We start from the raw sequence: 14,204 nt of genomic DNA on the forward strand, positions 1-14,204 counted from the left end.
AATGATAATGCATTATCTTCTAAATGTAATAATCTTTTGAGATCAGAAATTAAGTATCTTGTTACCCCTTGAAGGATGCTGCTGATCCAGATCTTGATACAAATTCTGTTGCAGAATATGATCTAGTAATTATTTTTAATCCGTTTAGCAGAAGTATTTATTTCTGATCACTAGAGCTTGTACCATGAAAATCCATAGACAAAGAGGAACAATCTGATTATAATGTGACCCTGATGCCACGTACACACGATCATTTTTCAGCATGAAAAAACCCCGACTTTTTTCGGCATGTAGAAAAAACAAAGTTTTTCCAACTTCATCAATAAAACAACGTTGCCCACACACCATCGTTTTAAAAAAAAGCTCTAGCAAAGCGCGGTGACGTACAACATGTACGATGGCACTATAAAGGGGAAGTTCCATGCGGATGATGCCACCCTTGGGGCTGCTTTAGCTGATTCCGTGTTAGTAAAAGACGATTTGCGCTTTTCTGTCTGTTACAGCGTGATGAATGTGCTTAATCCATTAAGAATGGTAGTTTTACCAGAACAAGCGCTCCCGTCTCATAACTTGCTTCTGAGCATGCACGGGTTTTTAACATCGTTTTAGCCCACACACGATCATTTTTTACAACCCAAAAAACGACATTGTTTAAAACGTCGTTAAAAAATGCAGCATGTTCGAAAAAAAAATGACGTTTTTCAGAACCCGAAAAATGGTGTGAAGCCCACACACGATCATTTTAAATTACATTTTTTTAAAACAAAGTTTTTTTAATGCCGAAAAATGATTGTGTGTATGCGGCATTACAGTTTTTGGTGGGTGAAAGATGAAATGATACATTACATTTTTTTAATGCTAATGCCCCATTATTTAATCACTACTTTACCATTGCAATGAAAATGAAAATTCCGGTGATCAAGTTAAATGCTACAGGTTCAGATCAAGTAAAACATTATGGAATATGAGTTACAAATATACATCTCTTCATTCACTAGTTTGTGTATTAACAGTAAATTTTGTCATATACATTCCTTGCCAATGTTTTTATTCATGTATGTTAAATAAAGTATATTTTCTACCTACTCTACTACAATTGCATATAGTGCCTTAAAAGTCCCGTTCCCAGGGGAATGTTTTTTCTATTCTCAAGTGCATAGTACTTATTCCGTTCCTCACCTATGGCTCACTAATTTATTGTTCATTGCTATGTGAGGAATGGTTGGAATGCTTGTTTTTGTTCTCTAGTGCCTCCCCCCCCCCCACTTCCTGAAAACAGCAAACAAACACTCTTGTGCATTAGTGTGATGTCCGGGTGATCTATTATTCAAAGGGATGATATATTTGGCCTGGCTGCCCTCCAGGATAGGGGATATCCTAATAGTCACAGAAAAAGTATAGAAAAGAGGGCTCACCGGCTCTCCCCCCCCCATTCCCTTATCCCCTTCTCTCCCTTCCCCTTTTTTTCAGTACCTCACTCATTGAGTTGTTTGTATCTGGCCCTGGGTGAGCAGACCGCACCATGTGTATTTTACTTCCCCCCTCTAGGCCTGCAGGTATTATTTTTGCACTACATTTTTTCAGTTTTGAATTGCTATATTATTTAAGATATCCTGTGTTTGGTTCATCCTTTTTTGGGTTCCTATTAGATTCCAGAACCCTTTCTTAGAAAAGTGCACCAGTTTCTGACATATATTATTTGGATGTGTTTATTCATGATTATTGTGACCTTCTTAGATCTCCTTTCTCCTGAGCTGTTTTCTCCTCTCTCTGTCTTTTTCTTTCCCTATTTGCTTTCTTATGGGTAGGTCTGGAGCTCCCCCTTAGGATCATTTTTGTTTATGCCTTTTCTCCCCGTGGCTAATATTCACTTATCTTTCCTTTCTTTCAACTGTAGAGAGTTTAATGTATCCGAGAAAAGACGTCAAATTTTATACCACTTTCATAAGCATAAAGCTAAGATTTTACTTTTGCATTTCCGTATTAGCTCAGTTCCGGTACTCAATACCCAATGCTACCTATTTGGTATCACAGCACTAATCCAGATGCCAAATCCACAAGTCTTTCATCTCTGAGATTGTTGACTGCGTCGTTTCATCTTCCTTTTGAAATTTGCTGATGTCATTTACACTCTTGCTAATGTTAATTTCCTTAACCAGGACTAAGTGTGCTTATTTACCACTGTTGATAATCACACCTTGTTCTGGGAGAAGACTAGAACATGGTTACTTGACTTGGTCTGTGTGGCTGATATCGCCCAGGCGATTCTCACCTTTATGATCACTCAGGCTCAAGATGGTACTCTCCCCTTGGTTGAGTTGGAGGCTTTAACGTGCACCCTCCTGGGGCTGTTTATCAAACATGGGGCATTACTCAAAAAACAATGTGCACATGACATCTCCTCATTACTTTCTACCATTTCTCGCCTGTAAACTTTCCATAACAGGGACTTAAATGCCACTACGCTTCTAAAAGTTTCTAATACACGGCATGAACTCCTTAATTTTCTTGAATAATATTCTCTGGAGGCTAGGGAAAGGACATGTAAAACCTCTTACGCGCTTGCTAATAAATAAAATAAACCTTTATTGAGGGTCTGACACCCCAGACCGCCAGGACTTCTATTGCTTTCATTATGTCCTCTTCTAATGTGAAGCTTCATAATACGTCTGCTATATCTGAAGAATTCCGGCACCATTACTCTTCTCTATATAATCTTCCCCCACCTCGAACAGCGTTGCTCTTCACAAATGAGTCTTATATTCAGGAAACAGCATTGCTCACTATTGACCGTGAGCAGGCTGCAAACCTGGATGCTCCCCATTCTGTCCCCGAGTTTCTTTCTAAAATATGCTCCAGACAAAGGGTTTAATAAATTTGATGGTTTTATTGACACTAAAAAATGTATAAGAAAACTAAATATCAAAAAAACAAATGCAGATTAATCATTCCACATTTAACCCAAATAAATCTTCCAATAATGTTTTGGAAGTTTTTAAAGCCATGGTAGAACAGGACATCAGATTGATTCAAACAAGGGTTGGAAGGAAGAAAGGTAATATACAAAAGGGCATATAAGCTTTAGAAAAAAGGAAGAATATAGCAATAAGAATGGCAGACAAAGGGTGGGAATTGTGGTGCTTAAGAGGGAAGAATATAATAAAGAGTTAAATAGATTGTTTGGAGACATGAATACATACAAAAAGCTTAGAGGTAATAAATGTAAAGCCTCTCTAAAAAGGACCGTTAGCAGGCCCAACATAAAGGAATTCTAACCAAGAAGGAAGCTAGGTATCTTGTTCCAGATGCTCCCAGTTTACCTGTAATATACCAACACCAAATGCTCACACAAATGTGACAGTGCCTATCTGGGAGACCCATCACAAGTGGCATAAACTCAGTGTTTTCCCATATAGGCGAGTTACGTGGACTGTTTTTGCAGCCCTTGTACAAACCTACCCATCCTATTTGAGAGACAGTAAACATCTCATGAACATCTTAAAAGACACTTAAATCAACAATAATACATTTATTGTCATGATAGATGTTGAATGATTGTACACTAATTTGAGACAACAAGATGTAATATCCACTACTAGGAAATCTTTAGACTGTAAATCCAGTCTTAAGAGAGAACAAAAAGAATTCCTGTTAGAAGCCCTGAATTTAGCCATGTCAAACAACTATTTTTGGCATGAGGGCACCCATTACAACCAGATTAGGGGAGTGGCCATGGGAGCCAAGTATACTCTAAGTGTGGCCAATATATTAATGAGTCAATAGGAGGAAACCAGCATCTTTAGTAAAACCATACCAGAAATATATTTGTATAAAAGATACATTTATGGTATTATATTATGGGATGGTACAGAAGAAAGTTTAAAAGTATTTCTATCTAAAATTAATAGTAACTGTTATGGACTCAGATTTACTGGTAGTTGGATTTATATGAACTGGGATCTGGGATCTGGTTTCGATGAAACACGAAGGGTTGATAAACACTAAAACTGGGCAGAGTTTGGTACCCATACAAAAACAGGTAATGGAAATAGATAGAAGGACATTATTGGGGGAAAGACCCAAAAAGAGTAAAACCTCGTGAACATCTGGCCTTTGTAACCAACTTTAACCGAGACTATAAAATATTTGAGAATATTGTGAAGAAACACTGGCCAATTTTACTGAGGGATAAAACATTAACCAATCCCTAGGCGTCGACAATTCATCTACTGTAGAGCATCTAACCTAAGGAATAAAATAGCCGCTAACATTCACGATCCCCCAAAAAGAAAGTTACTTTTTTGGATCAAACTGGCTTTTATTACTGCCGGAAGTGTAAAGCATGTCAAACCACAAGAAAGAATAAGAGAAAATAGATAAATTCAAATTATTTAGCACAGGGAAGGAATATAGTATTGGGAGGTTAATTACATGTAAATCTACTCACGTCAACTATATGATGGCTTGCCCTTGCGGGTTGCAATATATTGGATGTACTATGAGACAATTAAGTACAAAAATTATTGAACAATAATATAAAAAAAGCATTCCATAAGCATAGTCTTTCAAACCACTTTAGGGTGCATCACAATAAAGATCCGAGTTTAGCCACCTTCTTTGGTATTGATAGGGTAGAACCCCATTGGAGAGGGGGAAACATGACCCAAGGGTTATCTAGAAATGAAACCAAATTGATTTTTAGATTAAAAACACTCAATCCTGCAGGTATCAATGTTGATATAGATTTAAATAGTTTTTATCTAATTATTAAGTTGTAAAATAAAAGATTTTTCTATGCAATGTTCAACAATATTACACAAGGTGCTTCAAAATAAATTCAATCTAATTAATATTATGTTATATGGGAAACAGTTCCTAATAAGTAAATTATGATAATGCTATATCTTGTGCCACCACATAATGGCGCCACAATTAATTACACTCATTTCCTTAAGATAGTGTCAATTCAAACTTGGGAATGGTAAACACCTTCTGTCTCCACTAGGTGTCGCATGCCAAGTATATGTATATTTTCTATTTATGGCATTTTTAGTATATCAATTTTTTTTATTATGAATTAGTTGAGAATTGGGTCAAATAGTATATTGCTCATTTAAATATAAGTACATTTTTCATGAATTGAGTGGATTGAATTGGTTTGGAGATCATTCATTGGGCGGCAGTATATAACCATTTGAGGTGATGTGTCTGGTTATGTGACCCCTGATGATGTCAGACATGCTGACAAAACGTGTTGGATGTGGTTGAGCGTGACACGGTACTTCTGCATCCACTTGCTTCTTTTTAATTTGTACACTTTTAAAGTGTTTTTAGCACCTAATTTTTAATAAAACGCCAACGTACTTCACCATGGGAAACAGTTTCTTTTTTACTTTTTGATCCTGTTGTCTGGAGATTTGGCGGTTATCCTTTCTGATGATCGTTTGGAGGCTCCATTGCTGGGTGAGTCGGATTACCGGAACATCTGTATATGACTTTGCACTTTATTGTATAACTTACCCAATAGTGCTCAGTTCATCACCAATTTTTCCCTTTAAAGGTCAAACCTCACAACAAACAGCCCCTAACATTAAAATGAACACACCTTTTGTGCAGGTAGGAAATAATACAGCTACTCCCCTATTCCTGTATTCTTTCTAAGATCAAATATTTAAAAGTTGGTATATGTCCTGGCCCTGATGACGTTACTCCCTGATTTTATAACAAATTTGCTGATCTTCTTACCCCTATCATGGCTCAGACATTAAAATATTGTGACAAAGCTTATTCTCTGTCCTCTTAATATAGCTCTTATTCCAAATTCTGGGAAGGACCCCTGCAGATGTGGGAACTACAGGCCTATTTATTTACTGAATGTGGACCTGAAAATGTACTCTAAGATTTTGGCATTTAGATTATCGCCCTTAGTGCCTAATATTGTTCACAACAATCAGGTCAGATTTGTCCCTGGGTGTGAGGCCAGAAAATCCAGAAACATAAGCTCCAATCATGTATCTTATCGTTTTACACAGAAAAGACATTTGATAGGGTTAGTTGGCCTTTTCTCCATCTTTCTTTGGAACAAATTGGACTGGGTTCTTATAACTAAAGTTATGGCTCTTTATTCTTCTCAATCTGTGTCGGTCCTGGTAAATGGCGTACGCTTGGAGCCCTTTCAAATTTCCAATGGAACCAGGCAGGGCTGTCATTAGTCTTTCCTTATTTTTGTACTTATAATAGAACCTTTGGCTCAAGCCATTAGACAGAATCTATTTTAGGTATACCTACATCTATGACCCATTATAAGCTCTCCCTCTATGCCAATGATTTACTTTTATATATTCAGCAGCCACATACTAGTCTGCCCTCTCTTTTCCACGATTCAGTGATCTTTATAACTTTAAAATAAACATCTCCAAAATGAAACCTCTCAGCATTTTACTGACTCCTGACACTCCCCCCACTCCAGCGCCCTATTTCCCTTTTCAATAATCTGACCGTTCCATACATTTTTAGGTAATATTTAGGTACCGTAATATTTAGGTAATGTACTCACTTCATTTTGGCCCTCTCTTATCTAAAATATGTAGAGACTTGGACATTGGTCATGCCAAACCTATTATGTGGTTTGGAAGGATCAACACCTTAAAGATGGACAGGTTTCAGAAGCTCATCTATCTCTTCCAAACCCTTCCAATTGTTCTTTATTTCTTGCACACTTCATTCCCTTTCCTCACAATTTATTTGGCATAAAAAAATCTCTAGACTTAAGGTACCCAATCTCTTTTACCTAAACTTGCAGGTGGAGCAGGTTTACCAGATTTCGAACGTTATTACATTTCCATGATCTTGCCAAGCCTACCTGGTTCTCATTTCCTTACTCTAAAGGCCTGTCCTGCCATTGAAAGAGAAATGTCCCCTTATGACCTCCGAACTTTGTTATGGGGTTATGAACATTCTTATTCATCGCTTTCCTATCTCTCCCCTCTCACTGTGACTCCCTTATGCCTCGTACACACGATGGGACAGTCCGATGAAAACGGTCCGCCGGACATGTCCGCTCGGAGATTTTGGTCTGATGGTTGTACACACCATCAAACCAAAATCCCTGCGGACAGAGAACACGGTGATGTAGACGACACCAACGTTCTCTATCGCGCGAGTTCAATGCTTCCACGAATGCGTCGAATCAATTCGACGCATGCGCGGGATTTCGGTCCGCTGGTTAGACGTACTAACCAGTGGACATGTCCGACGGACAGCTTTCCAGTGGACATGTTTCTTAGCATGCTAAGAAACATTTGTCCGCTGGAAACCTGTCCGCTAGGCCGGAAAATTGTCCGGTCGGCCCTACACACGACCGAACATGTCCGCAGAAACTGGTCCGGCGGACCAGTTTCAGCGTACATGTTCGGTCGTGTGTACGAGGCCTGACATGTATGGTACAACTACAGGTCTTCTTATGCTCTGTATATGGTTATCATTTGCAAGCCATACGTGCATTTCAACACTCTTCATGGCCCCAAGCCATATCCTCTCTTCTACTGGTACAGGTAATTCCTGGTCGGGATGGATTGGTTGACGGCACATCAGTTTTCAGTTTTTCGTAAACAACTCTGTTCCTCAATCCCTATTATGCCCCGTACACACGATCAGAAATTCCGACAGCAAAAGTCCTATGTGAGCTTTTGAACGGAAATTCCGACCATGTGTAAGCCGGTTCTCAAATTTCGGAAATATCGGAAAATACTGACGCATGCTCGGAAACAATTCGACGCATTCCCAGAAGCATTGAACTTCATTTTCTCAGCTCGTCGTAGTGTTGTATGTCACCGCGTTCTTGACGTACGAAAGTTAGGAGAACTTTTGTGTGAACGGGTGTATGCAAGCAAAGCTTGAGTGGAATTCCATCGGAAAAAACATCCAAGGATGGAAAATCCGATCGAATTACATTAGTCATTCTTTCACTGATTTTAAACAACAGTGCCCTCATGTGACACATGTTATCTACAATCTACAGGATTCCCCAATCTTTTACTGCTCAATCCTCTCTTTTTTCACTTGTGGCGTGGGAAGTGGACTTTATTTTACACATAAATCCAGTATATTTTGTTACTCCCAAGAAAAATCTACAAGATACATACCAGGCTGTACAGAGACCCGGTCTCTCTTCATCTCCATCGAATATTTGCACAGGTCTCCGAGACATGCTGACGGTGTAGTCACACTAGAGGAACTTACCTATACACCTGGTGGAATTATAGTAAGATCAAGCCATTATGGAAGATGATCTTTGACATTCATAATGATATCTATGATGAGTCCCTCTCTCATTCCCCCAAAATTACACTTTTGCCCATTCTACAGGTTTCTTTACATAAATAAAAAGTCTAATAAGAGGCCCCTCTGTCGAAGGCGCCCAAAGAGTAAGGAACACATGCTTCCCCCTGCCACTGGCATGTGTACCAGATCCTTAGTATATAGTGCAATGATGACTGGTTGTTATTTCTCTGATCCTTCTCCTCACCCCCCACCTTACCCTATTCATCTGTTTTGTATTAATAGCACCTTTGTAAAATTTGATGATTATATGCACTTTTTTTAATGCTGATCTTATGTATTTGTAGCACAGTTTTTTGCTTTATATTCTTATAATTTCAGCAGTTGGTTCCAATTAACACAGAGCGTGTATAATTATTTTGCTTTGATATGCTATGGTTGGTTAAATTGTACAGCCAACCACTTAGTGGGCTCTTCTGGGCTACAGTAATTTTATCCATAATAATTTGACATGGATATATTACAGAGGAGACAAAGCTACATCCTACACCAAATCTTGCTGACTATAATCTTCCCCATAGTGATACAGTGATGTTCATGGCCTTTTTTCAACCATTCCAGTCACTTAACTAACTGGTTGTGGTAGCCTTGCTCCCTTCCTTCTGGTGTGCACCCCAGCCTGGAGCACACATTCAACATTGTGATGTCACTGTTTCTATGGTGAACCCATCTTTTTCCTCCCTGTGCACACAAGGTAATAGTCATGGGAATTTCCAGATGTGGATTGGGGCAGGGAAGTCATAGAATGCTCAGCCACATCCCCACCATGTCCAAGGAATAACACATTTAGACACCATTAATGGTGCATATAATAAATACCACTAATAGGGCGTGTACTTGGATTCTGGGGGTCCAAATCTCTGACCTATAGGTAGAAATACAGACCTATGATTCACAAAGTTTCACAAAGTTTGATATTAACATATTGTAAAACCATAATATACATCATACAATATCAAGTATTTTGTGTGCTGTGCTGTGCGCCCGAAGCGTAGCTTATATCAGTACAGATCATCAGATTTTTTTTACAGAACAAAGGTACAGGTACAAATATTATTAAGGTACAGAGGGGACAAGGTGATTTTATAGAAGTGAGTTAACAACCACTTTAAGAATAAATGGATTATTCTTGAGGTGGTCAAATACCTCTAGAAATAGGACCTATTTTTTGCCTTAGAATGCCATGTTCAAGCTTTTGGTTGGTCTTTCAGTGTTAAAAATAACGTCTATGTCCTGCTGAAAATGCTAGTTCCTTTGCTACCATAGTGATCCAATGGCTTCAGTGTTTCCTGGGTGGTTACCCTGAACAAAGGAAGCAGATGAGAAGTTCTGACTTCCAGGTTACTTATTTGAATAATATTTAAAAAAAAAATATTTTAAAATAGAGTCAGTAGCAGTCTGCATTTTTCTGTAAAAGCTTACTTTAAGAGCAATATTCTTTATTTGTTTCTGATTGGTCAGTCATTAGACCATAACACATTGCTATGTTGCTGCATGCATAAAGAAAGTAAGGCAAATCAGGCACATTATAGTCTTTTTAGCTAATTCAAATGCCTTTTTGAGTATAAAGGGCATCAGCCACAGCATTAAATGTGAATTGGTGTAAAATAAATCTAATAATACTAAGTAAACCTATATAGGGATGTTCAACCTAGTTTTGTAGGTTGAAGGCATATAACTGGTGGACAGGAGAAGTAAAAAAAAAATGAGTATGATAAAACACAAATTGTAGCACATACTGCAAAGTAATAGATCTCTTCTATAAATAAGATTTGGCATGTATTAAAGTTGATTTATACTTTTAAAATGGGATAAGTGGTCTTGTGTCTGGTTAAGCACAGAGATACAAGGCTTCACAATGTTTTGGATTCGTAATTGAAATAGAAAGGTAGTTTAGATTTTAGACCAAAATATAGACTGAAATGCAACATTTTACTGCAATGTGGGGTTCTTCAATATCATAGATAAGGAAATTATAATGCAAAAATGGGAATATAAACTGTGCCAGAATTGCATAGTTTGTTATTATTTTTGTTATCAATATTTACAGTAATTTCAACCAGTCAGGAAACAAAGAAGTGTTCAAAAAATAAAACGTGTGGGAACCTTAACAATGACCCTTTCTTATTTGCTCCCTTTTGGTTTGTTAAATATATCATTGCAAGTGATCCATCACAAATTTAGAACTTTTCTGTATGCTGTGTTATGTCAAAGATTGTAAATAGCCATCACATTTTTTAATCTTGGATTACAGTTTTGTTTCTCTGGTTAATTTTTATTCAAGAAAGCTTTTATGTTACATTCATAAACTTGTGACTGTGCATTAAATTCAAACATAAAAAATACAAACCTTGGCAAATATGTGTACACTACACGCTTCTTCTGTATTTTTAGTATTCTGTATTTTTAGAAAACTAGTAAACAGAGTATGTTCATCAGCCAATGGGACCCACTCACAGGTCATGCCAGCTCAAATGCATGTCCATACTAAAAATACACTACTACTTCTGCTGGGGGCTCAGTAAGCATGGTTTTCTGTAAACAGTGTAGCAGGGTACAACTATCCACAATAAATCTGTTTAAAAATAAATAAATAATATATATAACATGCTTGGAATTTGATGACTGATGTTTTTGTATCTTTCTGTTCGTGTTTTTTTTTTTTTAAAAGGTGAAAAATATATTTACACAAAGCTTAACAGTATACTGAACTGAAGAGTAATTAAGAAAAGTTGTAAAGCATCATATATTTTTAAAAAACATTATGATCTTTTACATTTATGAAATAAAATATGGTTCCCTTAGAAAATAGCAAAACATCTGAAAGGTTTGTGTGTGTGTGTGTTTGTGTATATATATATATATATATATATATATATATATATATATATATATACTCACAACTTAGTTGATCAGACAAGATGCAACATGAATATCAGGCAGTAGATGTCACTATGCACCAACTTATAGGAGGAGGGTGAGGACTAAATACATTTTCCTGTTGATGATAGTGAATATTTTACTGCATCGACATCGGCCATGCTGGATTTTTTTTCTCTGCTGTGGATCTTCAGTAATTGTTCATACCATCTTTACTGAAAAAAATTACAACATTCAGCCTCTGTGATTTTAAGAAATGTCCAGCACAAACTTGGATTCTCAATTAATAAACAGGATTGTCCATTTTTTGTTGCTTCAAATGTCTTGGGATGTGGTTCTGTGTCAGCTGCATTATAGCATTCCAGAGGAATCCAAACACGGCACCTTTGTTGGAAGAATTGCTCAAGATCTGGGACTGGATTTAGGTGAGATTAATTCAAGAATGTTACGTGTTGTCTCTAGAGATGAGAAGGAATATTTCCAGGTGAATCTGCAGAATGGAATTCTTTTTGTCAAAGAGACAATAGACAGAGAGCTGCTGTGTCCAGGCATACAGTTGTGCATGATTCCTCTGCAGGTTATAGTGGATAAACCTGTACAGATGTATCTCGTAGATATAGAGATAGAGGATATAAATGACAATAGACCAGCTTTCCCTTCCTCTGTGAGTAACCTTGTAATTTCTGAAGTAATGCCTGCAGGGGCTCGTTTCCATGTAGAGGGAGCAGCTGATCCAGATCTTGGGACAAATGCTGTTACAAATTATGAGCTCAGTGCTAGTGATTATTTTGCACTAGATTTTCAGAAATATATGAATCAGATCAGATCATTAGAACTTGTATTAAAGAAATCTCTAGACAGAGAAAAGCAGGCTGTTCACAATATTACCCTTACAGCTTATGATGGTGGTAAGCCAAGGTTAAGTGGTACATCTGAAATCATTGTCACAGTGGAGGATTTTAATGATAATTCTCCAACATTCAGTCATCCTTTTTATCAAGCCAATGTGGTTGAAAATGCTCCAAAAGGATCATTAGTACTAAAAGTAAATGCCACAGATTTAGACCAAGGCAAAAATGGTGACATTTTGTATTTATTTAGCAAAACAACAAAGGAAGATGTCAGCAAAATATTTAGCTTAGACAAGCATACAGGGGAAATAAAAGTGACTGGAAGAGTGGATTTTGAACAAGCACAAATGTATGAAATACAAATTGATGCTGTAGATAATGGGGATGTTCAATTATTTGGACACTGTAAAATTCTAGTGACTATTTTAGATGTCAATGACAATCCTCCTGAGATGACAGTAACTTCACTTTCTGTATCTGTTCCTGAGGACTCTCCTCAAGGAACAACTGTTGCCATCATAAGTGTACATGACCAGGATTCAGGATTAAATGGAAAAGTTAGCTGTAATATCATTGATTCGTCACCCTTCAAAATACATCCAGCATTCAAGAGAGATTTTTCTTTAATTGTGAATGGGAAGTTGGACCGAGAAATTACATCTCAGTATGAAGTTGTAATAGTAGCAAAAGATGAGGGAACACCACCACTGTCAGTTTCAAAGACTCTTAAAATTGATATTAGTGATATGAATGACAATGCCCCCATATTCCATAAAAATTTTGATACAATCTTTATTAAAGAAAACAATCCGCCAGGGTCCCATGTGTATACAGCATCAGCATCTGACCCAGATGTGGGGCAGAATTCCTTCATCACATATTCTATCGTTGACAGCACTGTAGATAGGATCTCCATTTCTTCCTATATCTCTATAAATCCAGAGAATGGAAAAGTATTTGTTTTAGTTTCATTTGACCATGAACAGGTGACTTATTTTCAGTGTCAAATAAAAGTGACTGATGCTGGTCTGCCACCACTTAATTCAAACCTCACTCTAAATATTTTTATTGAGGATATCAATGACAATGCTCCAACTTTCATGCCACATTTTCCTGCCTTGGCAATAAGAACTCCAAAAACAATTCAACCTGGACATTTAGTCACTAAAGTGAGAGCAATTGATATTGATTCGGGATACAATGCTCTGTTATCATATAATTTAAAGGATCTCTCAGGAAAAACTCCATTTATTATAACTCAGCAAACAGGAGAAATTGGATTAAAGCGGCCATTTACAGATTCAGATAATGAAGAATATAGACTAATGGTGGTGGCTCGAGACCATGGAGAGCCAATCATGACAGCAGTAACAGAAATTGTCATCTCCTTGGTGGAATCTGGAGAGGAAATTCTTTATGATAATCAGGAATCCAAAGGAATTACTGAAGAATTTACAGAAGCAAATATCTACTTGGTTGTTGCCATCTGTGTAATATCAAGCATATTTCTCATTACACTAATTGCCTTTACTATTTTAAGATGGCAAAAATGCAGAGATGAAGTGAATGACCTGAAGGAAAATTACAAGATCTGTTCAAACACTGGCGGTAGTTGGATGTACTCTCAGCAAACTCAGTACAGAGTATGTTCAAACTCACTACAACGAAAGAGTGACCTAATTGTTTTCACTCCAAATAGCTCTCAAATGTCCAATAATGAAGAACATGCAAATCAACCAGGGGCCTTGCTAAATGCATCATATCAGGTACGTTTTAATAAAAAATATTTCTCTCTTTAAAGTTTACACGTCAAAATCATGATTTGCTCTTTATTTTTGTTACTATGATACATCAAATACACACTCAATAAAATTAACTACATAATATAGTAACAATGAATTGTAAATTGGGTAAACTATATATTTTTTAAAAAGATAATGAAATTATCAAAGAAGACAGTGATATGACAAAGCTAAGTTATAATAATTGGTGCATTTAAAAGTGTACATGCATTACTGTTTGTAATTATAACAATTTAGGGGCAGATCCACAGAACAATTACGCCGGCGTATCTCTTGATACGCCGCGTAATTTAAAATTTTGCGCGTCGTTTCTTTGTTTTGTATCTTCAAA

The 14,204-nt window shown here is 37.0% G+C and overlaps 1 protein-coding gene across 2 annotated transcripts in view; it reads left to right on the forward strand.

Annotated features, from left to right (window-relative positions):
- The window catches only part of LOC120932468 (protocadherin alpha-C2-like), a 385,799-nt gene that overhangs the window by 8,361 nt on the left and 363,234 nt on the right, over nt 1–14,204 (forward strand). The window contains exon 1 of one of the 2 annotated variants that reach the window (XM_040344840.1): nt 11,351–13,837. The exons of the other annotated variant lie outside the window; for it this stretch is intronic. Coding sequence (XP_040200774.1) covers nt 11,477–13,837 — 2,361 coding nt within the window. The 5' untranslated portion in view covers nt 11,351–11,476. Of the gene's footprint in view, nt 1–11,350; nt 13,838–14,204 lie in introns of those variants that run through there. 2 annotated transcript variants of the gene reach the window in all.

Source organism: Rana temporaria, chromosome 3 (assembly GCF_905171775.1).
Source record: "Rana temporaria chromosome 3, aRanTem1.1, whole genome shotgun sequence".
Lineage (NCBI taxonomy): Eukaryota > Metazoa > Chordata > Amphibia > Anura > Ranidae > Rana > Rana temporaria.